At 36.0% G+C, this 26,435-nt stretch overlaps 1 protein-coding gene across 2 annotated transcripts in view; it reads left to right on the top strand.

Moving 5' to 3' along the window:
* Ptx1 (pituitary homeobox homolog Ptx1) overlaps positions 1-26,435 on the top strand; it is an 82,322-nt gene that overhangs the window by 7,102 nt on the left and 48,785 nt on the right. For both annotated transcript variants that reach the window (XM_076804480.1, XM_076804478.1), the window contains exon 2: positions 24,717-24,914. In XM_076804480.1, coding sequence (XP_076660595.1) covers positions 24,717-24,914 — 198 coding nt within the window. The remainder of the gene's footprint in view (positions 1-24,716; positions 24,915-26,435) is intronic.

Here is a 26,435-nt window from a genome sequence, read left to right as displayed (position 1 = left end):
CCGCAGGTACCCGGCTCATCTCTTTACGAAATCGCGCACTTTTCTCTGCTCCGCGTTCAGTCGAATCATACAACCCCTGCTCAGGAACCGATCCGATTAATTCGAGACCCTTCCCACGCGCTGCCGCCGCACCGCGCCGCGTTGATTAGTTGAGTGAATCGAGGATTTCCGATGATTCAGATCGGCTGCCTCGGTTCCTATAACCGCGGCAGAATGATAAACCGTTTTATAGTTTCTCCGCAATCACGTCTTCTTCGCTGGCCAATTCGCTTACCATTTTTACGCATTAACCCCAGGAGTACTGAGCCACGAGCAGTCGCACAGCATTCGAACTCTTACGGAAGTCGGCAGGAAATTAATAACTCTAAACTAATCCGTATCCGACCCAAGACCCTCAATACTTTTTTAAAGAGGACCCGAAAGTACATCGATTAATGAAAAATATGTAATGTTGCTAAGAAAAATTAAAGTGTTGCTAGTTTTTTTATTACTCACCAAATATTTTATCCATATCAAAATAAGTCGAATCTTGTTATTTTTACAAAATGACACGTACCAGTCATTTTAAATGGTACAAGATTCTGAATACAATGTAATTGATCTATATATTTATTCATACTTCTGAATAAAGTATTGTATAATTGGTAATTATGACTCTACGGAGTATCTTAAAATTTATCCCACGAGATCAGATTGTTAGGTACGATACAATTGAAGGACGATTATGAAAAATATCAAACAGTCTAAGACTACCACAAATTATAGTAACATTTGTAATTTCGTACGAGGTTGGCCGTACAAAAAGAAGCATAACTTCGTTCTTGATGCGTTAAAGTGTAAAACGAAAATGGACGGGAACAACGATTGGACGATGTGTCGTGCAACTATTTCTGAGCGTGCGGGGGTTAACAAGATTTCGTTCTTCTGGATCAGTGACCGAACGTTTATCCTACGTCTAAATCCGACTGTAATTTTCTCGTGGTCAAATCAGGAGAAAGGAACCCTTCGGAAAATCTGTTATCCTTTTCGGTCAATGCCAATATCCCAATATTTTGTCAACAGGCTGGCATACGGCCTCTACCGGCCTTCCGATCGAGCCCCCCGGTAGTCATTAACTACCCCTTTATTATGGCGATGCCTCTGTGATCGAGCCTGGCAGATGCGCCAAAGTCAACCCTTGTTGCCTTCCTCTAATGGTGTTGACAAATTGCTCGGCTAGCCGCTAGGTCTCCCCAGGGAGAAGCCACGCTGAAACTCTTCTCGCCGCAGACGCTTTGGCATTTGGACGTTCGATCTTTCAGATCAATGCGTTGGTGAAATAAGATGGTCCACCCTTTGGATTAGAGCTCCGGCTGAGAAACTCGAACATATGCGTTACAGTAGTGTTGGTTTAGGGGCAAAAGTCGAATTTCGAATATTTACTACGACCGACTCGTTCCCTCCAAAATTTCTTTCTTTCGATTACAAAATATAGGATATTAACCCTTAGCACTCGAATGGCGACTGTAAGGCGTCACTAAACATTGCTGTATCATTATACAAAATATTTTTTACATTATTAAATCTGTTTATATTTAATAAATTCAATATTACACATTTCAGTATTGTACGAGTACGAGTACTTTCGTATGTATAACATGAAAAAAAAAATATATATAGAAGGGAAATATTCTAGGTTGGAAGAAATGTTTCGTTTTGGAGTTAAAATAGCTTCGAGTGCAAAGGGTTAAACAATCATTTCTGAAATATATTCCTAACTACACATTTTTCTAATGTATAGATTAAAGAAGAAATGAATTCTCATGATATTAAAAGAGTTTAAAATTATTATAAAATTTTCCATTTTTTGTAAGTATTGCGAAATGTATGTTCTGTTTCTTACATTTGACTCAGAGAATTTTTATTCTCTATAAAGATTTGATCATATCACATTTTCAAAAACCGACTCAATTCTTTTAAAATGTTTTCGTCTCGAACACTCTGAGTATTTCTGCAACATATTTCGAACTAGATGATTTTCTAATTAATAGACACGAATAACTGCAATCGATGCCATAACTCGCAAAATTGAACTACAAGTTTGTTTACAAGTTCGTCCGAATTTATCTTTGATCTCTGAGAAACGGAACGACAAAGCAGAATTTTTCAGAAGAATTCGAGACGTCCACGAGCAATATTGTACCCGCCAGTCAGCTTTTCCGAGGCATAGTACGAATATTATTGAGTCGCCGAGGGTAGTTAAATCTCTCGATGAGCCGGGCTATCAAGTCGATTTTCCGGCTCGAATTTCTCGATCACCGAGGCAATCGTGGCGGTCTTCTAAGCGCGACAGGAACCAAGCCCGTAGGATCAACATAGAAATGAACTGATTTCCTTCCCATTATCTCAGCTGCCGCGGCAAGGTGGAAGCTCCCGACCCCTGCCCGCCTTGCTCAGGAACGAGGTTTGTGTACTCACAAGTGGGTTTCGATTGAAGTGGGCAGGGTAGGTGGTGTCGGGGGTCGTTTCGTCCCGGAAATTTCTGTGCGTGCCGAACGTGTGAGAACCGTGGAAACCGAACGAGCCCATGAGAAACCATCGCGAACCTCTGGTAGAATTCGACGCTGTAATTCTAGAAGCTTCTCAAAACATAGCACCTACCCAAAAACAACTAACGCAATTTACGTCTCAATATTGAAGGGGGTATTCTGGTTTGGAACCATGAAAAAATACATTTCTCTGCTCTTTCTTTAAGCGTGAGTGTTCTTGAACATGTGTACGAAACGATTTGTTTCAATTCATAAAATTACTTTAGTTATAGGCGTTTGAAGAATGCAACTCTCAGCGGTGAAGAAAGAAATGCTGGAAAAATGAATAGCGCAAAGTATGTCGAAATTATTGATGAACTATTAGGGAAACCCATAAGTAATCAATTATTTTGAAATTTAAAACAAACTTTGTAGTATATTCAGGTTTTCATTTCTTAATTTATTATATAATCTCCATCATTATCAAGGACAGTTTGCCATATTTCCTGCAACTTTTCAATCCTCCTCTTATAGAAATCCAGGGTTCATAAAGCAAAATATGACTCAAGGTGTCTCCTTACATCTTCTACAAAAGTGAATGTTTTATTTCTTAAATAATGCTCCAGACATTTGAAAAGATGATAGTCAGAGGGAATAATATCCGGTGAGTACGGGGGGTGCGGTAAAACTTCCCATTGCAGTTCTTTGATTTTTTCCTGAGTGAGTTTTGCTGTATGGGCCGGGCATTGTCAATTTGCAGTATTACACCTTTTTTGTGGACTAAAGATGTCCTCTTTTTCAATAGTTCTGAATACAGCCCTCGTAATTTCTGACAATACTGAGCCGTAACTGTTTCTCCAGGTTTCAACAACTCAAAGTGAATTATGCCACGACAGTCCCACCAAATGCACAGTAACACCTTTCCAAGTGATAAGCTAGGTTTAGGGGTTGATATTGCGGTTTGATTTGCAGAAAGCCATGGCTTGAAACGCTTTATGTTATCATAAAGAATCCATTTTTCATCTCCGGTAACGATTCTGCTAAGAAATGGATCTCTACGAAATCTGGATCGCAATGAAGTGCAAATTGATCGACGAATATTCTTGTTGGTCTCATTGTCAGATAATTGATGCGGTACCCATATTCCTTGCCTATATACCTTTCCCATTTCGTGTGGGTGCCTTTGTATAGTTGACCATGTGGACCCAAGGCTTCTCGATAATTCTTGTATACTTAATTTTGGATCAGCTTCCACCAGAGATTTTAGGGTGTCATTATCAAATTCAACTGGTCGTCTACTTCGACGCCTGTCAGGGAGGTCATAATCACCAGCAGCAAACCTTCTGAATCAACGTTGACACTTGTTGACCTTCAATACATCTCCACAAACATCGCAAATTTTCTTTGTTGTTACCGTTGCATTAAATCCCGCATGAAAATGAAAAAGTATGCAATGATGAATATGATCCTCGGAAGGTACAGACGCCGCCATTTTATTACAGGGTTGTAAAAAAATTATACTTTTTAGAATATTTTGAACACCGGCTGCTTTACCGAAAACTGTAAAAGAATATGTTTCCTTTTGAATGATCGGTACAGAACTAAAGGCAAAACAAATTCTTTGCAAATAATTGATTACTTCTGGGTACCCCTAATAATAAACGCATATGTCACAAGTGTTGCTAGAGATAAATTCACTTTTCAACATGAACACGCTGTAGTATATACTAAAAAAAATTCAAATTTTAGATTGACCAAAAAGATTTGACCTCAATATTATTAAAAATAGTTAGACAAACCTTTTCAGAGTAGTATAAAAAAATAGCAGACTATTTGAAGTTGTTGAATGATTTTAAACAATGTATTCAAGTGAAGTGGGCAAACATGACTCAGAGAAGCATTGAAAAGATCATATAAATTTTCACGTAACCGAACTGCAGCTGTCATTAGATATAAAGAAGGCGCAACAAAATATCAGTCACAAATTAATATTTTAAATTTCTATGCATGAGTGCTATCATTTTGTCCCGTTAGATTTTGGCAAAACTGTTATTTTTGTCAAATGAAGCTGTACATGCTGGTAAAATCCAATTTTACTTATATATAAACGTCTCTTGAAATAGTGTATAGAAACAAATGTTGCAACATGAAAATAAATTACACTCGTGTACATCTTAATGTGTGCTATTTTGTCACACAGTGTAATAATGTCATAAATTCTTCTAATGTTTTCACAGTTTAGTATTTTGTCATTTGTTGCATAAATGCATAACATTCACGGTCTAGTAATTATATTAGCGCTAATGCTACCGTCAGTCGGTTCTTTGGACAATTTAATCAAAAACGAGATTCGAATGAAGTATACTCTGAGAGTATTTGATCAAAGTAGTACTTAGATATACTGTATTAATATTGTGTCGGAAGTTAATTTGAAAAATTCTGTCGCACAGTTTCTAGATCCCTTCGTTCACTGAGAAGTCCGTGCAGGAACTCATAAAACAGTGTAACGTTGACGCAAACACATGTTTTATTTCCAAGACACCAGGAAGCATCGTTGTATCCTAATTAATTAGCTCCGTTCCCCCATAGGTCGCAGGGGGTTTTCCTAGGTAGCGTCGAGCTGTCTAAAACTCTCGTACGACATTCTATCCGTGGAGTTTTCCGAAACGGCTTGTGACACGCGTGTTAAACTGGAAAGACACATTGCGTCTCGGATTACTTATCGGTCCCATGTGCTCGCCCCCTCCCCCACCGCCGTCGTGTCAAGTTGAAACTAAACAAATTGGTTAACAAGCGCTGCCGAACCTTATCCATGGAACTGTCCGGTCCCGGACCCGCCATGTCGGATAAACAAACCTATATACTGTTTGTCTTGACACTTGTCTAGCAAGTTTCCCGAAGAAAGCGAAACTTTGCCAGCCGTATTATGGGTTAGCTTTTATAACTCGAAGACATTCGAGTAGTTCTTAAGAAAACTGTCGAATGTAGAGGGATAGTTTAGAAGAGTGAAAGCTATCAAGCTTCTCACAAATCTGTACACTGGCACTCGTTGTTGTTCGAACAACGACTACTTAATACTCTGCTTCAAGTTTCGAAGTAAGCAGAAACGTCGCATGTTAACCTTCCGACTGGGGATCACGAGTTAACCCTCGGACGACAGACCATTTTCCTAACTACACAATGGACATCCTCTGGACATCTCATTCTTTCTACTACTCCCAATGAAAAAGCTACCAAATTCAATGATTTACCAGAAACTGAGCAGTAAAATGGTGGTTTTTTGATTCACACGGTAAAAATGGACTCAAGCTCCGACATTCAAGAGTTAATTTGTGATTTGAGTTCGCTATCTCCTTTCAGAAATATTCAATTTTCTTAATTCACTTAATCGTGTCCTAGTATCCGTATTTTGGTATAAACTATATTGTATTCAGGTTGATTATTTTAAAAATTTTTGAAAGTGTTTATAATCTAAAATTCAACCATCTAAAACGTTATTGTCGAGATAAACGACTCTTTGTTATTCATAAACAGTATTTTTTCTTCAATACTTTTGGTAAATTGAATATGTATCCATCGTATTCTTAAATTCCATAAATGCTTCGAATTTTATTCAAAATCATACATTTTAGAATGCACAAAATCCACAGTCCAAATTCCACGAATATGTTGGTAAGCGTTTTATAAAAAAATGATTAAAAATAACAAAGTTTCATCACTGAATTAGTATTGTCCCACCAACGTTGACTGGTGTCAATATTTTCTTCCATATTATTTTAACGTGTGTTCACTATCCCGTGTATCGTATGTGGTTCACATTCACCATAAACATCGAATAATCTTTATATACAACATTTAATAAATCACTCGATGAAAAGAGTTAAAAACGGAAAAATGTTGGCAAAGAATGACCAATAAACTCCGGAACTTTATACAAAATAAAAATTGTGGGCATCGATTGCAGGAAATAGAAATCAAATAGATAAATAAATTCAAAAGTAAAATACACAAATAAATAAATTCTTTCTATCGACCCACTATTTCAAATGTCGCCTAATTTCGACATAAATGCATAATGTTCCATGGGATGCTAAAGACCTGGTCAGTGAACGTGTTAAAGTTCTATATTACTTTTCAAAGTACACTTTCGATAAAGCTTTGTAGGAAATAATTTTCACCATAATCTCGCATGTCAACCGCGCGTTAATGGCCAAAAAAATTAATCATCGGAGGACAACACCTAGTCTCAACATGTCCCCATCCTAAATGGGGAAAGTCTGTTTCTAGGGACGCGTGGACCAAAAATATCATCGATCGACCAGCGTTTCCGAATATTTCTAAAAAGAGCAGGACTCCGAGCCTCGTATACAAGAAGTACACTCGGTCGTTGTCCCAACGACACGCTGGCGGCCGGCACGGTTGACTAATAAACGACTTCCTAAGGAAGCCAAGGATTACGAGATTAGGCGATCGTAAGCAGCCTGCGTTCACAGGTGCTACCGCCACGCGGTCGTACTTCAACCCCTCATGGTTTTTCCTACCCCGACGGGATGTCCTCGTTTGGCAATTATTGACTGGCCGACTGTGCTTCTCCGTCATTCGAAGATCGGCTCAATGACGCTGCCACACACTTCGCTACGTGACACACTCTGACTTTTCGAGGGCGTGACTCGATCTCGAAACACGGATACCGGAAATACACGCGGTTTCTGCCTGTGGGAAACACGTCGGTGTTTCCTAGGGGCGGGTCTTCCAAATTCCCGTGTCGATTTTCCAGTGCCCTGACTTTCTGCTGAGAATTTTCACTGTTGTTGACGGAACTCGCGACGAGCGAACGATAAGTTTAACGCTGGATCTGTCGCGCAGTGGGCTAACAACAATTTCAATGCTAACTTTTATTCAAATTGCATTTTTTTGCAATTTTGAGTCTCTATTCTTTTAAAATTTGTTTAGTCGTGTCAAACTCACAAAAATCGTAACTTTCGTCAACATTAACTCTTTAACTGTTTACTTCCGACGGTACGTCCATGAGGCATTAATTGCTTTAAATCACATTCGAGATCAACTGGCAAAGTTTCAAGTTTTTAGACAAAAACACTCCCTACGAATATATTTTTATAAAGACAGTTTCTCATTGTAGCAAATAAGCACCGTCGTTTCTCGATATGTGTCGCAAATACCTGGCTGATAAAAGTCGCAGAACTATCCCCACTACCACAGTCCCCACTACCAACATGGGTCGGGTACGACGTTCAGCGTGGATCAAAGAATAGTATCTCCTGGACGATATGTGTCGCTGGCAAGACCCGTGTTGTTGACATATATCGAGAAAACACTGTAAATACTAGAATTCAATTCTACGACTCCAAGAGCCCTTAAAATCGTTCTGTTTGTAATTACTAATGTATAGTTAACAGAGACATGAATTGTGTTCAGCTTTTTACGATTCTGGCCCACTGTAGGTCGTTTCGACGAGTTCCAAATTTTTTAACATACATTCGACCGGCATTTTGTTTCCCTTCATCTTTCTATTGTTTCTTATACTTTCTACTGGATCGTCCAGAAACAAATTGCAGTTTTAAGTTATGCAGTTGAATTAACTTTTATTACACTCCATACAATTTTATCAAAATGTTGCAAGGTTTTTTATTTCATAAAATACTAATCAAGAACTCCAGAATTAATAAATTTCAAATTTTAAGAAATTGTTGTTTTTGCTATAAAATAATTTGTGTTAATATTGTACTGTATACGTACTCGTAGCATCTGTAAGAGCAACTGCAAGATTAACATTACGATCAGTTTCTACTGCTTCAAGTACTACTTTGAATTTAGATACGTATGTATATAGAAATATTGTACGAATTTACTTACTTGTAGTCAGATAAAACAAACGCAGAATACAGAAACGTACCTTATAATAGAGACTGAATGAAACACTAAATGACAGAGCGACGTTTACACTTTAAAATGGCTTATTGCATAATAAACATAAATTAAAAATGTCAGGTGCACGAACGCTGTAGGTACAACAGACAGGAAAGCCGCAATTTCTTTCCTGACAACTAAATAATAAATTATGATTTCATCTTTCGTTAATGTTCATGGATTATTTGAATACATTTCAATTTAAAGAAACTAGAGTCATTTATTTTCTGCAAGACACGAATGATTAATAGACTGCAGATGTTTCTGCAAAACCAAAATTTCGTCAGTTCGTTGCAAGAAACTTTTTAGCGAGGTAATTTTAATAAGTTTGCAGTAACATATTGATATACTTAAAATCTTATATTTTTTCTACTATCTTAAATTGTACCTACTCATTTTTGTCATAAATACAAAAAACTACCGCCGTGTAATGGATTAGCAAAGATTCATATATTAGTTATTTGATCGTTGGTGATTGACAGTGAAATGAGTAATTTTGAGTTAATTTACGATTGTAAAGTGTTCATTCATCGGATACCCTATAATCATATCTTCGAACGTATCTAAACCATTGAACAATTCAATTTCATTCGGTGCCGATTGCGTTAGAAATTTGCTTGCTTTTTGTCGCATCGAGAGAAGAATTATCTAGGCGGTTAAAACAAAATTCGCAGGTGTTCCGTTTTCCGATTTGCAAACCAGTCCAGATCTTAATGAATTCAATCTGTCAGAGTTATAAAACCCAGGGATTATAATCCGAACCACTGCGCCGTAATCTCCGATATAAAATTATCGATGGAGCGTTATTTCGGTCCTGCTTTCATTACCCGGAAATTTTACCCGCGCTGGCAATAAAGCTTGTACCAATATCCGCGGCATCGATCAAGAGATATTTGACGAGGACTGACATTTACCGTTAACGGATTTACTATTACCGTAATATTTTCTTTCCCAACAGATTCATCTAATCGTTTTATTAACGGAGGACGTTAAATAGTTTTCGCGAAGCCGTTTCCGAGCCGATGAAACATTGCCGCGATGTTTTATGGTTTTAGGCATGGGATGCCTCTATTTTGATGAACTACGAATTTTATTTCGCAAACTAATCAACACGAACTTGTAAATTTTGTTTCATTTTTATTACCTTAAAATTATGATTATAGAATTCTTTCTGCGTGTGAATGGAAGTATATTTTTCCTCAAAATTATTAATTGACTTGTGCTTCTTCCAAGTAATAATAACTGATCACTACCAGAAGACTGTTTTAATGGGACTTTCAATGACTGTTAAAAAGAAAAGAAGTTGAAAAATATTCTTTTAAATAATAATCCCAAAAGAATTTATTCTTGGTTCACGATTAAAATTTGCATTTCTATTGCAAAACTTATTAAGGAATCCTTAACTATGTATCCAAGGTTCCTAAAAAGTTAAATCGCGTCGGTAGGTGAAGTATTGATAAATTCTTCGATCACAATACATTGTCATCCTTCTTAATTGTCTTCTACATGCATATCTGCATTAACCCTAGCAGTCCCAAGCCTTAAGCCGTCATGCCGATTGTCGGGGGGGGGGGGGGGGGGCTCTCTCTCGAATCCATACTCTTCTTTACTCATTTCTCCTAAAAAATTGTTTTTGAAAAAAAGTGATGTAATATTTAAGTGTCTGATACTTTATGAACATTTCACATTGTATTTAAATGTATATTTATAAAATAGAAAGTTATAGAATAGATATTGTATAACTCTCTTCTCTCAGAATGAATATTCACTTCTGACTGCATTGAATGCTTGACTGTAACTGAAAACGAAAATCGTTCTTTGCCAATCAGTTCTGTGAATCAATTCTTGGTTCTGGGATTATGTGTTATTCTTTGGAGATAAAAGGAGTGTTGGGATCTGCTTCGCGTCATTGCCGGTGTACTTACGCCGCGATGCGTAGTCTGGTTTTTCCTTTCTATGCACTGTAATTTTTTTCCTATATCAACGGAACTTCGGAATATTAAACTTAAATGTACAAATATGCTGTATTGCTTAATCTATCTGTCGTAAAATAATTTTTCTAACACTTAATAAACAGTAGAATTTGCTACGAAAAGTACTTGTAAAACACAAAATGAAAGAGTTCACGATTGACATTACCTAAGTGTAACACGCCGATTTTAATGAAATTTATACAGGATATAGTTTCTTGAAAAATAGTTAACACGTATTTTTTATCTGCAATTATCTATATCTACGGGGGTGAATATAGTCCTCAAAGTTGGGGATGATTTTCTTTAAATTTGTGTGTTCTAGATCAAGAAATGTAGTCATAAAAAGATTTCCGAAGAAATTATTTGTTTAAAAAATATTTAAAAAGTTCACCTTTTTCGGAAATCTTTTTATATGAGTATGTTCCTTGATCGAAAAAACACAAATTTAAAAAGAAAATCATTGTCCTAGACCATCTGTTCCCGAGATATTAGCAAAAACGAGGTTTTTACCCACAACTCTGAGAGTTATTTTCACACCCTACATATGGATCATTGCAGATAAAAAAAATACGTGTCAAATATTTTTAAACCATCTACACCCTGCATAAATTTCATAAAAATGGGCGTGTTACACATGGGTAATGTCTCTTGTTAGTGGCTATTCTGTGGTCACTAAGAATCGTTATTTATTTCATTACTCTAAAAAGCAACAAGTTGGCTGCAACACTTGGCTAATGTCCCTTGTCAGTCATAATGTTTGGTCTAAAGAGCTACCAACTTCGACTACCAAAGTAATAGTGACGAATAAATTTCAATATTAGAATTATTGTGGGGGTGAATCATGAATGCTAAGGCAGCTGGTGCAATTAATGGCGTCATTCCAAAAAAGTGCTGCGCGAGAAAAAATGTTTCATGCTTGACGACAGCTCGTCGATAATCGCCGGGCAATGAGACGGTTGCACACGGACACGAATAAAATGACATGTACTGTAAAAATTGTGGGTGTTTAGTGGACCGTGTCCCAATTGTAACTCAACATCGAAGAGGGTTGCGAGGGTCGCTAAAATGTCCGTATCCAGCAGCTGTGGGGGCCCGTCGAAAGTCGCACGAAATTAGTCATTCCCGCAAAATTCTTGCACTTGACTCGGAGCACAACTTTTGTAAATACTGCGCCAAAAGTTAATGATGTACGTTTTTTCCCGAAAACCATGAGATGTTTCCGGGAAAATTCATGCGTTCATTAATCTTTGAGTGCAAGCGCACTTTCGAGGAATCTAGAGAGTGGTTGAACGTAGATTGTCCGATCCAATCATTGTAATATTACCCCTGGCAAAAATTATTCCATCAAACAAATCAAATGTCTATCACTGTGATTATTTTTAATGTGAAAAATATTTGCATTAACGATAATATTATAGTAAAAATGCAATGACAAAACATGTCATATACAAGAAAATATTACTATAACGATGAATATATTTCTCACAATGCACAGAATGAGAAATCAGACACTGATTTAAGGAAGGACTTAATTACCCTCAAGCTTTCAGAACATTTTTATGACAATGTCTATTATTTTATTATACTGTTCGAATGCCCCAATTTTCTGACACAGTTAAAAAATTTATTATTTAACACTAAGTTTACGGGATGCGTCAAAATAACGGGTTCCAATGTTTTTAATTTACAGATATTAATGTAAATATGCGTCCATAGACGCATTTTCACATAAGAAAATATTCACCTTTCTTTCTTTGGGTATATATTATTTTAAAAATGGCTAAAAATCTGGATGACTTATTCCTGCTACTTTTATAAAGTAATATAAAATAGTCAATTGTGATGTAATATATTCGGTGTATCACATTTTATTAGGATCTGAAAAATGCAATAAGATTGATGAAGTACTCAGGACTATGCATGTTATCTTTTCAATTTTTATTTCATTAAATATATTGCTTTGCTTTTATGCAAATTCATTATTAGGTTTTCGGTATTATTCGATGTTTTCTATTTTATTGCAATTCTGTAAGGGCTCTTTTACACATCATCTCGCAAGCTAGCTTTTCTGATTTCTCAAAAAGTCGTTTGGCCTAGTATTGAAAAAGTATTCTGTTTTCAGAGGTGTCCGAATATTAAACTCATTAAAAATCCCAAAGTATGGAATAAGAACATATTTGTATAATACAATTGTTCTTACTTATGGAAGTGTATAAGAAAGTATTGATAAATTAACTTATAATAGCGTAAGATATGAACACAACATAGCTTACACACTATTTTACAGAAATGTAAAAATTGTGATATGCTCCTGAATATCATATGGAAACCCACTATACATATAAAATACGCTAGGGTCCAGGTCAAAGGAGATACAGTGATGAAAAATATGAAAAAAATCTTTGAAATCCCTTTTTACGACTACACTATGAACAACAAAAATTTAATTAAATGCTGCATTGTAACGACATTGTAAATTTTACATAAAATACAATTGAGTGTTATATAATTAAATTATATAACAGTTCAATATAATAACGCAGTGTATACGTTGAATAATAAAAATGCAATTACTACTTCGATCTTTTACGAAAGGAAATAGTACTGTTGGTTTTGTTCATAGGATTCAATTGACTCGAAAATCAAATTATATAATAACTAATTTATTAGCACGCAACAACCATTAGAAGTGATAATATCAATTACTGTATCGTCAGACTAAAAATGAAAATCAAATTACGGACAGATTCGGGCGGTAATCGATGGGTTTATTCGAATTGAAAATTAAATTATATAATAACTAATCTACTAGCATTCAACTAGCACTGGAAATTGCAGTATCATTATTCAAAATATTTTTTACATTATTAAATTTGTTTCTATTCAATATATTACTAAACACTTCAGTATTGTACGAGTAAATTGCACCATTTTCGTATGTATAACATGAAAAATATATATATAGAAGGGAAATATTCTAGGTCGGAAGAAATGTTTCGTTTTGGAGTTAAAATATCTTCGAGTGCAAAGGGTTAATATAAATTGCTGTATCGTCAGAATAAAAATAAAAATTGAATTTTAACGAAATTCTTTCGATTCGGATGGGAATCAATGGGGTTTATTCGAGTCGAAAACGAAAACGGTACATCGGGTGTCCTCGGTGTCGTCTTCTTGGCCGAGAGCGACGTCGCCGGTCGCATGCACAGCCGCTCCGTAAAATCCGTGCGGATTAGCGGTCCACTAATATATCCCGCGGGTGTAAAAATGCGACGAAGCAGCTGAGATATTCGTTTCGTCGTCCTCCCCTCTGCTTGTACACGGCAGCAGAGAAAAGTAATAAATTTGTGAGTTACAACCTGCCTCGACGTTCCTCCAGTTAGCATCCTTCGCCTCTCTCTACTTTCTTTATTTCACCATTGACCCGTCTCTAAGTCTCTACCCTATATCCCTGTTTGTACACGCGTTCGCCAGCGACACGCAGTGACTACAAATCAGTATTTAGCAGTTTAGAATCAATATAGACTGACACTGAAGCTGCATGTCTGTTGAAATTAATATTCGCAAATGGTTGTTTGATTTCCTGAGAGCTGTTTCTATGTATAAGAAGGCGGTGTCATTGTTAACATTTTAGCTTTAAGTATTATATACAGGGTGTCCCAAAATATACTTCCTTGAAAGGGGTGATTCCAGAGGTAATTTGGAGTAACTTTTTTCTTTGCGAGAATGTCCTCCGCGGCTTTGTTAAGGAGTTATTCACGAAAAAGGCGGACCAATCAGGGCGCGGAAACAGCGGACGGAGTCTGTGTTTTTCGTTAATAACTCCTTAACAAAGCCGCAGAGAACCATTTCGCAACGGAAAAAGTTACTTCAAATCAGCTCAGGAATCACCCCTTTCAAGGAACTACATTTTTAGGAGACCCTGTATAATTTAAAAGTAAATAGTCTAAATGTTCTAAATGTTCATCGAAAGAGATGTAATATTTTCAATTACAATACAGTAGTGAAAATTAATGTGAAAAAATTTTGTTAGAGTCGTGAGAGACTTAGTATACCAGGTAAGGGTTAAAACAACGTTGTAGACCACTGTGCGACGCAAATATTTTAACATTATTTCGTGGTTTAAAACCGTAGTATTGTCATTCAAATTGTCAATATGATAAGTCATGAGTGAATACATGAAAGAACAACATTGCTACATTATTTTTCAGGTATTCAACTACCTTAGCAAACAATAATTTTTCGTTTTAGACAAACTTTCTGACATCACATTTTGGCCAGGTTTTCGAGCCAAATGTGCGACACTCCGATTATTTTTTCCACGTGAAAACACATGCGAACCGATGCAACAGGACACCTCTCCTCCTTCCTTTCTCTCTCTCTCTCTCTCTCTCTCTCTCTCTCTCTCTCTCTCTCTCTCTCTCTCTCTTGTCTCTGTTTCTACAAAAAAATAGGGACCACGGACTTGACCCTCGGAAACGGTCCTCGTTCTCTTTTTCTCGTTCCCGGGAACAGGACGATGAAAAACGCTGCTGCGACTAGGCTCTATGGGCAAATTTACGAATACCTGCTCCACGGACTTGTTCTTTTGCTAGTCCGTTTGCAGAGGATATCAGTGCCCTCCAGAGATCGATCTGGGCCTCTCTCTGTTCGCGATACTCGCTGCCCTTGGATTTTACGATTAACGTGATCAATATTTGGGTTGCTACTCTCTGACATCCATTTCCGGATTAGTGTCGCGGAAAAATACACTTCAGACATCGAAGCAAACAGTTGTCTCTTGTTTTGAAAATAAATTCTTGTTTACTTCTGGAAAACATCTGTTTCTATGGAATTTTTATAAATAGTGCTACCCCTAGAAATTTCTTTAAAATGTGTTCTCATGGAACAGATACTTTAGAATCTTGCATAAGAAAAGAATTAATTTAGAACGTTTACTACAAAAGCTTCTACAGAAAACAATGTTTGAGCTTTGAATTATTCACTTAAACGTTACAAATAAATAACGCATTTAGAATGTTAATTAATTTGTAGAAATTATTTAACCCCCTTGCACTACAACATCGAGTACGATGAAGATTTCCAACAAAATCAACTAAATATGTTTATTACTAATTTCCTTTAAACACCAAAAAAATTCTATTTCGTTGTTGTTGAAATATAGCTATTGAAGACATAGGCACACAATAAATACAAACTTCCCCTTCTTTCTAAGAAATTATAAACGAAAAAAAAAGTTCTAATTACTGCAACCCAAAAATAAATCGTACTACAAGCGGTTAATATTGTTGTAGCATTATTCAATGAACAATGTTCAGTATTTGTAGCAATGATTCAAAACTTTTTTAAAATTGATAAACAAAACATGTGCTCCAGATACGGAAAAATGTTTATTTTGATATTTGATGTTCGAACTAAATTTTTTACTGTCAAGAACTTGAGCTTCTCTGTTCTCGTCGATAGTGATGTTGTTAGACCACTTTTCCAACACTAAACATACCAAGTGACTGAAATGTTTTAACTTATAAAATGACAAGGCTGTATTTATTTAGATTTTGTGCCACCTTTATTATAATATGTGCCTGAATAAAGAAACTTATCGGACTATTTCCCATGGAAGCATCTTATAATTTCGATAATTGCAAAATAAAAAACGTGAAATCGGTCATTTGACCGGCGGTGGTAGGTTAATTGTTAAAAACAGTTCCACGGTTCATGTTTTAACACTAGAGCTGCCAGTCAAAATAACTAGTTCCTAATTTTTTCTTCCACAATTACTGAAATTATAAAATTGTTCGATTGAACTTTTTTATTGCAGCACAAATTACAATAAAAATTGCTCGAGGTCCGAATAAATGCAGTTTTATCATTATTACAAAGCAATATATTATTAACTAACCGGAATTTTTAGTGTTAAATAAAACATAGAAAGTTCTAGAACTCTTTCGATCCCTGCTTTGTGCTGTATTTTGAAAAGGCTAAATTTTTGCTGCTTCTCTCAATTTACAAATTTTCTATGAAATAACAAAGAGAAGGCTGAAGCATGCGCGGAAGGGATAGTGTTAGATATTGAAACGTGAAAGATGGCGTCCTATAAATTTCGCCCGGTTGAGCAAGTCGCTTAAATAGTGCGTGTCGGATCAGGATGTAGATTATAAGATTAACTCTAATCTTGAAATAATACACAAGCGTCGGAACGAGGAAGTTCGGCTGTTGCGTTGTAACGCTGCTTTTATCAAAACACCATCGAGAAATACATTTTTGTGGTGCGACCATCGAAATACCGTGTTCCATCGTTCTACATCTACATTTCACGCTCGGCGAGCCGATGTTATACCGGATTACGAACGTATTTACGTTCCGAAAGAATAAAAGCCATGATTTGGGTGACAAAAGCAGTCCCAATATTTATCGCTATATATTTATTATCTTAGACACTCGATTCCCGAGTCAGCCGAATTCACGAATTGAAAAAATAAGCGGACGGTGATTTCTGTATTCCTGAAGCTTTTTTTAAACGATTCGAACATGAGATCCGTATAAATAACAATGCTTGCGATCTATTTTTAAGAATAATATAAGAAAAATCATGCTGCAGCCACATAATACGTGAAACGTATTTGTAATGTGGATAAGAACGAAATATTTATTCTTTAATAACGAGTATTATAAAATTATGTTGTGCCTATGTACAAATCATAAAGAAATTAAGTAGCATGGCAAAGTATTAGAACAATGTAGATTTAGATTTCGTTTAACACAGTTTCGATACATCACGATTCTCCGAAAACATGGTTCCGATATAACACAGAGTAGGGAAAAGAAGCCTAGTAAAAGATCTTTCCTAATATGAGATCGAATGCTTATCACCGATACAGAATTCTTGAATTTATTGTACCCATAACTGAGCATTTGTTGGTTTTTTTATCTGCACATTGGGGTTAGAAGCAAATAAGCGTCTTGAAAGAGCATATTGTAAAATACGTTACTGAAAGTTTTTTTTAAGTATTCGATTAAGTTAGAATAACTTTCAAAACGGTAAGTGTATAATCAATAATCATTTTCATAAATACTGCTGTATAGTGCATGCCATGAAGTTTAAGATTTGACAGTTCTTTATCATTAAATAATGAAGACATAATCTTGTAGCTATTTAACAGTTATCATTAGACACCAAATCTTATGCATATAGGGAAAAAATGAGTGGGTGTAATTTAAGAGAGTAAAAATATTAGAAGAATGTAAAAATACTGTTATATTATTTTCAACCTATTAAACATACTAGGAAAGAAAACTTTCTATTTCACTTCAGTTTGTTGCAATCTAGATTGAAAATTTTTATTTTGCATAAAAATCCGCTCTCTGGTTATCATGTTACTATTTCCCAATATGAGACCCCAGGAAGTTACTAGGGTACGGGACCCAATTACTGTAGGGGTGCAAAATTACTGTGCCTATATTAATTATACTTATTGTTAAAGCATAATGAATATTAAAAAAGATATATAACATACATATTAACTGATTTTAATGAATTAAAATGTATTATCTCTTTTTTAATATTCATTATACTTTAAAAATAAGTGTAATTAATATAGGCACAGTAATTGGCACCTCCACAGTAATTTGGTCTCTTACCCTATTATGTGATCGGTTTCACATCAGGTACCCAATTTTCTTGGAGGTGGGTGTCGTTAATCTCTTACACTACTATTTATTCTGTGGTTATAGTGATTAGAAATTCTTCATCATTCAGAATTTCACAGAAAAAAAAGAAAGTTTATTGTTATTGTATAATAAATATAATAAAATATAATAAAATTTTATTTCGGATTGAAGAAAATTAATAACATACATTGTATTTTATTTAAGCATTATCAACCTCCATTGTGGTTATTTTGCACATTTATTAGACTTTGTTCGGAATCTTTAACGAGTCTGACTCGGTATTGTAGGGCAAGGGATTAAAAAATGGAGTGAAATCAAAATCAAATAATTTTATCGATTAAAGCAGTTAGAGAACTGCTACTATGTTATAAATTGGCAGTAAAACAATATTATCGGATAATGGGACTGAATTCGCAAGTAGAAATGTCCAAGAATTTCTGTCCAATGGGGGAATCAAACATATTACATCAGCACCTTACAACCCACAATAATTCATTATCAACATAAATAACCATAATTACTCTATTTTCACCCTTTCCGGAAACGTAAACACACGAATCAGCTTCTGTACTTTGTGCATCCTTTGTTGTGACGTAGTTCAATTTCTTATACCATTGACGGTGTAAATTGTGCTTGTTTTGCATAGCTGTTTACTCTTCAGATGCACAGAGTGAACAATGGGTTAGATGTTTGTGATGTTACCAGTGGGCCCACGAGCACTGCGGGGGCTGAACAAGTAGATTTTATACGCCCAACATATGACAAACTACAGAAAATATGAACAAACCGGGTCTCATATTAGAAGCCCACTTTTTAAATCCGTGTTTTATTACCACTTCCGTATTCATTTCATTATTTATTCCATTTTTATTTCTTTACCTGCCGGAAGTCTATGAGGCTTTTCAATAATTATGCTGTTCCAAAGGGAAACTTAAAAATCCCCTTTTAAACAATAATACCAAACGAAATTATTAGATTACGTTATTGAGGATGGGTTGTTGGTTTACAATTGAAGTTTCTGTGGCTGTTGAAGGATCTATTAAAAATCCTCAGCCATGGGCCATACACTTCCAAAAATTGTGGAATAACCGTTGGTAAATAATGTGTTAAAAATCCGAATCATTTTTACTTTTTTTCAATAGGTTTCTGTACCTTTAAAACATGTAGTAATTTTTAATAAAAGTGTTCTGAATCGAGAGTTATGATTTCTTTAAAAAAATGGGTGGCACATTAGGCTACTTTACTATACATTCCCACGATTTGCGTTACTTCTGATAGAACACTGAACGAAGTAACCGAGTTATACATAGGAGGGTAGGTTATAGTTTTTTGGGATTTGTTGGAGATGATTGTTCGACATTGAACGTGTTAATCGCGTGTCGTAACAGTGTGAGTGTATCGACGAATTGCGTAAAATCGACGTTGCGTGTCCCTCGGCCGTAGGAACGTTTATTTACGTCGTGTCGTGCCGCTCACATTCTTCGGTTACGTGCATCCGTGATAAATTGCACGAAGTTCATGTTCGGAGCTCGGATGTTGTTTGCCGAGGAGGCATCACCGATAACGGGACATCAGCGCGACGTGCTCACTTTTCCTTGGGGACTGGCCTAGCAAACAAACCACTCGGCCACCCTCTTCAGCAACACGGCTTATCCTCGTATGACCGTTCGTAGGTCTTTACACGTGTTCCACGGTTAGCACACCAAATAGGTAACCGATCTGTTTGCCTATTGTAGATTAAGAAACTATTCCGCGCGGTTTATTCAACGCCAGCGTTATCAGCGAAATTCGAATTTACTTGCAGCGGAACGTTTACTAATGCCGGACGTATTCGAGACACAATAGAACGTCGATTATACGAGAACGATTGTCAAAACGTAGAATCGGTCACGTGTTTAAACTGTATTCGAATGCTGTAAATTATATAATCAAAATAGAAAAATAGAAAAGTTATTAACAAACAAAATTTAACCCCCCCCCCCCCCCGAGTATGAAGGACTCAGTTTTCCAGACATTGAAATAAATGTAGGCATACAAGAAGAATACATTTTTATTTCTCTTTCGTGAAATCATTCGGAATAAAAAAGTTCCAATCGTGACAACTATATTGCGGATGTTTATCCAAAATAAAAGTCGTATACATTAATTGCAATAGGAACGAAACAGGGATTTACTTCTCTTTTCAGTGGTTTTACCAAGTTAGAAGAAATATAATGATATTCTTAAATTCTTATAATCTTTTTATTGTTTGAAATTGCACCCACCCATTTTTGTCATAAATGCATAAATTCCGCAGTCTAATTATGACCACAAAAGAAATGGCAAGGGGTTAAAATGATTGAGAGAAGAGACCAATTTGTATGCAGCTCCCGTTTCGTGCAATTAATGCAAAATATTTTTATTTTGTGCCCAGAAATCGACAGTCGATTTGTTATAAAGAAACGGACCTATATTTATTAATAAAAATATAGGCAACCCCTATTCATGTATTGGGGAGTGGATGTGAGATTTTATGGCTGTATGCATCTCATAAAGACAACGCACGACGTACAAGCACTGTTTCCATTATGCTGTCCAACCCCTCGCAGGTCGGGCGAGTCTGACGAACAGTATTATTTCGTCATAAACTAACTTTCGTTGTCAACGGGCAACGGCGCCGTGTCTCAAACGATCAAATCATCCGGCCAGCACCGCCGCCATGCCCCGCCTGCACACAATCTCTCTCTGTCTCCCGGGTAATTATTTATCCGCGCGGGTATTCCGACGCGAATAAAAAAGAGAAGAAGCGAAAAGTAGTCGAGAATAGGGCTCGCGAGTGTGTGAGCTGTCAGTGGTAGTCGGGCAACGGAGAAGTTAATCGGGCCTGGTCGTTAAGTTTCGCTCCGTTTAGTTATATTTGGTTTCCACGGGGGCGGAAAAGAGGAGGGACGTGGTTCACAATTAGTCGGCGCGTAACTCGGGCTGATTTAGTGGCATGCTGCCGCATGCTACCAACGACGAGGATACGCGTGTCACTCTTCCAGGATATTGCCGATTGTGTTACAGTTACAACCTTAAGCGGGGATATTGGTGTAAACTACTAAAATGAATGCGAATTTTAGGAATTTTTTATAAAGAAAAAGCATTTGACATCCAACTTCGAAATTTTAGATTTCGTTGGCTCATTAAACAGTGTGAACAATTTTTTTTAAGGACCCGCGAAACACAATGATAGACAATATTGTACAACATCGCCAGTTTGTAATTTTAAGTAATAAAAAGATATGAAAGGGATGTCAAGGTGTTGCTAAATATCCCCTAAAAAGATATTTTCATTTTATTTTACTGAATCTTATAATTACTGAAAAGAAAACTTTTTAATTATACCAATAATTTTAAATTTACATGGTGGTGCCTTAAAACGTTGAGTGTCGAATATCAAATCCCACAAAATGATTGCAACAGAATCACAGTAATTTCACCCATTAGGGCTCACCATGCAATAAAAGACGGCTCAGTAACACTAAACCTACCAAATACTAAAAGTGACTGAAATGTTTTACTATATAAAAATTATTTGGTGGGACTCGAATAAGTCTCTGCGGTTTACTAATACGACCCCTGGCAATAATTGCTCGATCAAACAAATCAAATGTCTATCATTGTAATTATGCATATTCTTAACGTGGAAAATATTTCCGTCAACAATAGTAGTAGATGCAATAATAAAAGATAATATATAACAATGAATATGTTTGTTTTTCACAATGTACAGAATGAGCAAATTAGAGTAATCACCCTCAAACATTCAGAACATTTTTATAGCAATGCCTATTGTCATCGTTACCATTAGAAATATTAAAATATGTTCTATTATTTTGTTATGCTATTGAAATGCTCTTATCATTTTCTGATACAGTTAAACAGTTTATTATGTCATATTTGGTAAAAAGAAAAACAATTCATATTTTTCTAAAATATCATTAGCTCTTACCCCATGTGTGTCTATTATATAGATGATATTATTATTCATATTTCATATACGTCCAAATAATTCCAAATAGTAGATATCGGAACTAATAGTACCTGTCTGTAATTTGAGATGTATGTATGCGATAGTACTATAAATAACCTTTTATACTTAGTATAGGGTAAAGGACCCAATTACTGTAGGGGCACCAATTACTGTGCCTATATTAATTATACTTATTTTTAAAGCATAATGAATATTAAAAAAGAGATATTACATTTTTTCATTAAAATCAGTTAATATTATATATATGATATACATCTCTTTTTTAATAATGCTTAAAAAATAAGTACAATATAGGTACAGTAATTGCGTTTCTTACCTTATGTATGAGATCCGAGTCTAGGATAAACGGCAAGTGTTTTCATTACATTAATAATGTTGAATTATATTCAGCTAAATAGCATTTTCTGGAGGTGCTGCTGCATTATCTCATTTTAAAGAATAGTGTAGTCCAAAATCACTGCGTGCTTGTAGAAGTTCATGGAAACAGTACGTTGTCCGAACGAAGTTGTAGAGATTGGTTTTAACGTTTTAAGAATTATAAGACGAAGGATATTCTTGATACATATCAGACACTTAAACTATTATCGGAAACCATCACTGCTAATCGCTATAGGAGGAACAATTAGTCAACTTAAGTCGAGCATGGAAAGAAAAACGTCCAAAATATGCATAAAGTACCATCTGTCACTCGATATTTCAAGAACAAAAAGAAGATTTTTTAAAATAAAACTGTATACGTGTACACGAGAAATCTTTAATTTTATTAAAATACAATCTATGACGTCTATTGTTTTTGAGATCTCTAGCGGGAGAATCAGCTTACATTTTAGAAAGCCTATACATTCACTCCCACACGATTCAAGGCGTTCTAAAATCTCATTCTGAATTTCATATATCAGGATGAACCGTAAACAGCTCCACCCTTGCTTTCACAAATTCAGATTGGTTTAAAATATCACGTCCACGCGTCGTCGGTACGGATGAAGGTTAACTCAACTCTCGGAGCAGAGTCTCAAAAAGTACTACTTTTTTTCAACCAGTAATAACCTGAATTGATTTGTTGCAAATGAAATGTAAATGATTGATTCCGAAATAACTAATATAATTTTACCGAAGAACAAGTAATGAGGTGCGCCAGACTGTATCTCAGTAGTTAAAGGTTAATTATTAAACAATTACTGTTTGTTGTTCGGAAGAAGAGACTCGAGATACATTGATATTTATAATATCTAGCTATTTGATTCCAATTTCTTCAAACTCATGATGTATAGGTTCAAGTACGTTTTCATGTGGCAATAAGTCGTAAATTTTGCCATCATGGTACTATTTTGATTTAGAAACAATTTGATAGTTCTCAGAGAGAATTCTTAGGTCTGTAGTCCTGTTCATTTTATACTAAATGCAAAGAATGTCTTTTGTTCATTGTTCTTTATTCTATCTTCAAATTAAATTTTTCAGGGGAAACGATTGGATAAACTTTTTTTATTTAAACGCCTATTGCGATAAAAATCGTGCAGAATTTGAAGTCAAATCCTTTTCGCATCATATCGATCACTTTTAGTGTTCGGTGGGTTCAGTATTAATCGCTATCTCTCTCTTTGTTACGTCCTTTGATAACACATTATTACTAATACTTATTCTTGCTTACTGTCATATGACAGCGTATGTTTATAAATAATAGGAGCGAGTTAGATAGATGTGCATTACGATTAGCGTTGTTCAGTAATGTCTCGATATATGTGAAAAAGATTTACGCGATATTTTTAAAAAATTTTCTCCCACCACCTCAAGGTGTACTGCTTGAGGGGCCCAGAAGCTCGATCCTTAAGAAGAGTAACATGATTTTTTTGTTTGCAATTATTTTTTCAAGGAAACTTCTGCCAACATATTCGTGGCATTTTTCTGATTAAAATGAGACTAAACATTACCTAACTCGAAGCTTATTTGCTTATTTAATTCACGATAAAGTAGAATCTCGATTATCCGAACCGGCGATACCTGAACCCTCTGTACGTTCAATCTAAAGCGAACCATACACAACACGATTTACTGTGCAACTCATCAAAGATATAATCTAGCACTGTAGCCAGATAACTGTTCCGTTATCCGAACACGCATGTTTCATTGATTAGTAGATGGATATTTTTGCACGATGAAAGTGTTCAACGAACAGGTACTAATACAAATGTCTTTCTTTAATAATTCCTGTAAATTAAAAATAATACATTCATATTCTCAAATTCCATAATTGTATCTTAAAATGCATAAAGTCCGCAGTTTACTGATCAGTTCGGATAATTGAGGTTTTACATATATTAACAGAGTAAATATCATCAATATGGTACCGTGTTTGCTGTCGTTTCAATCAGAAAAATGTCACGAATATGTTGGTAAGATTTTCATAAGACAATAACAAAAAACAGAGACGTTCTATCATTGGATTTGTCTCACTAGTGCTCTGGTGTCGATGTTCTGTTCGAGTAAGGTGTCTGTGCACGATACAAGTGCCACACCGATCCCGAGGTTTTCACATGTGTCGAGACATTGGTATGCTTCGGGTCTGTTCTGAATAATGGTGATAATGGACAAGTTAGACAACGTTGCAAGAGGGTGTAATGCGTTTTGCAGTATGGACACAGGGGGAATTCCGAGACGAAACGAACGAGGGTTTAGCAAGGCTCGATTCGACGGGTCATGGATCTCACACACCCGGTGGTAGCAACCCGAGTAAACCGGGTGCGACACCTACAGCACCCTCCGGTGGATTTTCTACCGCACCGCCCAGGTCCCGCACGAACACAACACACAGGCCGGATATCCGAAAAGGTAGGCCTAGCCACTTTACAAACTTTTCTATCGCACCCGTTTATCGTTTACCCTTCCCCGTAACTTCTATTGCGAGAAGCTTCGTTTGCTAAATCGTCCTCCAAACCGAAGTTATCGGGCTACATTGAAATTACTATCGAAAATCTGGTTCCTCGTGGATTCGGACGGGAACCTTTTTTTACACCCGAGCAACAGTAAAAGCTCTTCTATAAACACACTATTCCGCAAAATTAAATGGATGGACAAAATTCATGAAATATTCTGCCTATGCTAATGGTAACCCTCGCTGGACAGATGCTTTCAACGAGTTCGGTGACTAAAATTTAAATTTGTACACATAAATTTTTTCTTATATATTGTTTAAACTTCAGAGGGCCGGCATTTTTCCATTGGAAATTTGAATTTTCTTTATGAAAAATTTATACAGGGTGGCCCACATAACTCTGAACAGCTCAATATCTCGAAAACTATGCCATCGATTTTAAAGTTCTTAGTCTTAAATTGCATGGAACTGAAGGGCCTTTCTGACTACATAAATGTGAAGTGGCCTCCCTTCCCCTTTAACGGGGGAGGGGAGGTACCTTTGTAATTTTAAATGGAACCCCCTATAAAATGTTACATATTTAGATTCTACCGGAAAAAACAAGTCAATTTTGTCTGAAACATTTTTTTGTCAGATACTTCCATGATGAGATATAACAGTTTGAAGTTTCGAGTTGTAGGTACTTGAAGCGTTCGGAAATAGCGTTATGGAATTATACGCGCTTGAGTCCTTTGCTTATTCGTGAAGAAATAAAATGTACTTTAAATTAAATGTTCAAAATGTCCACCACGGGCTTGTAAACATTTATTTACTCGAAACATCAAAGTTGTTCTAACATTTTTTAACATTTCGGGATTCGCTGAAGCGCAAGCGTCACGTATTCTTTGTTTCATATCCTCTTTTGTCGTCGGTGGTTCAAACATAACTTTGTCCTTTACATATCCCCATAAGAAAAAATCGAATGGTGTTAGATCGGGGGATCGAGGAGGCCATTGACGAGGTCCCCCACGACTTATCCATTTGTTCCCAAATTTTTCGTTCAAAAATTGCCTGGTGATGATTGCAAAATCTGGAGGAGCGCCGTCTTGTTGGAACCACATTTCTCTTCTAACGTGCAGTGGCACATCTTCCAAAAGCGCAGGCAAATGATTTTTTAAGAAATCACAATAACTTGCAGATGTTACAGTTTCTTGAAAAAAATAAGGCCCAATCACAAAATCTCCTATTAGGCCACACCAAACATTTAAAGACCATCGATGTTGAAAGGGAACACATCGCATCCAATTTGGGTTTTCAACGGCCCAATAATGCAGATTATGTCTATTTACATGCCCTGAATTCATAAAAGTGGCCTCATCGGAAAAAAGTATTTTGCACAAAAAGTCGTTTTCCACAACACCCTGCAGCCACTCACAAAATCTCACGCGGTGATCGTAATCTGCTATCGAATTCTCTTGTGATAAAACCATGTGATATGG

Source organism: Halictus rubicundus, chromosome 2 (genome assembly GCF_050948215.1).
Source record: "Halictus rubicundus isolate RS-2024b chromosome 2, iyHalRubi1_principal, whole genome shotgun sequence".
Lineage (NCBI taxonomy): Eukaryota > Metazoa > Arthropoda > Insecta > Hymenoptera > Halictidae > Halictus > Halictus rubicundus.
This window is presented reverse-complemented; position numbering and strand designations above follow the sequence as displayed.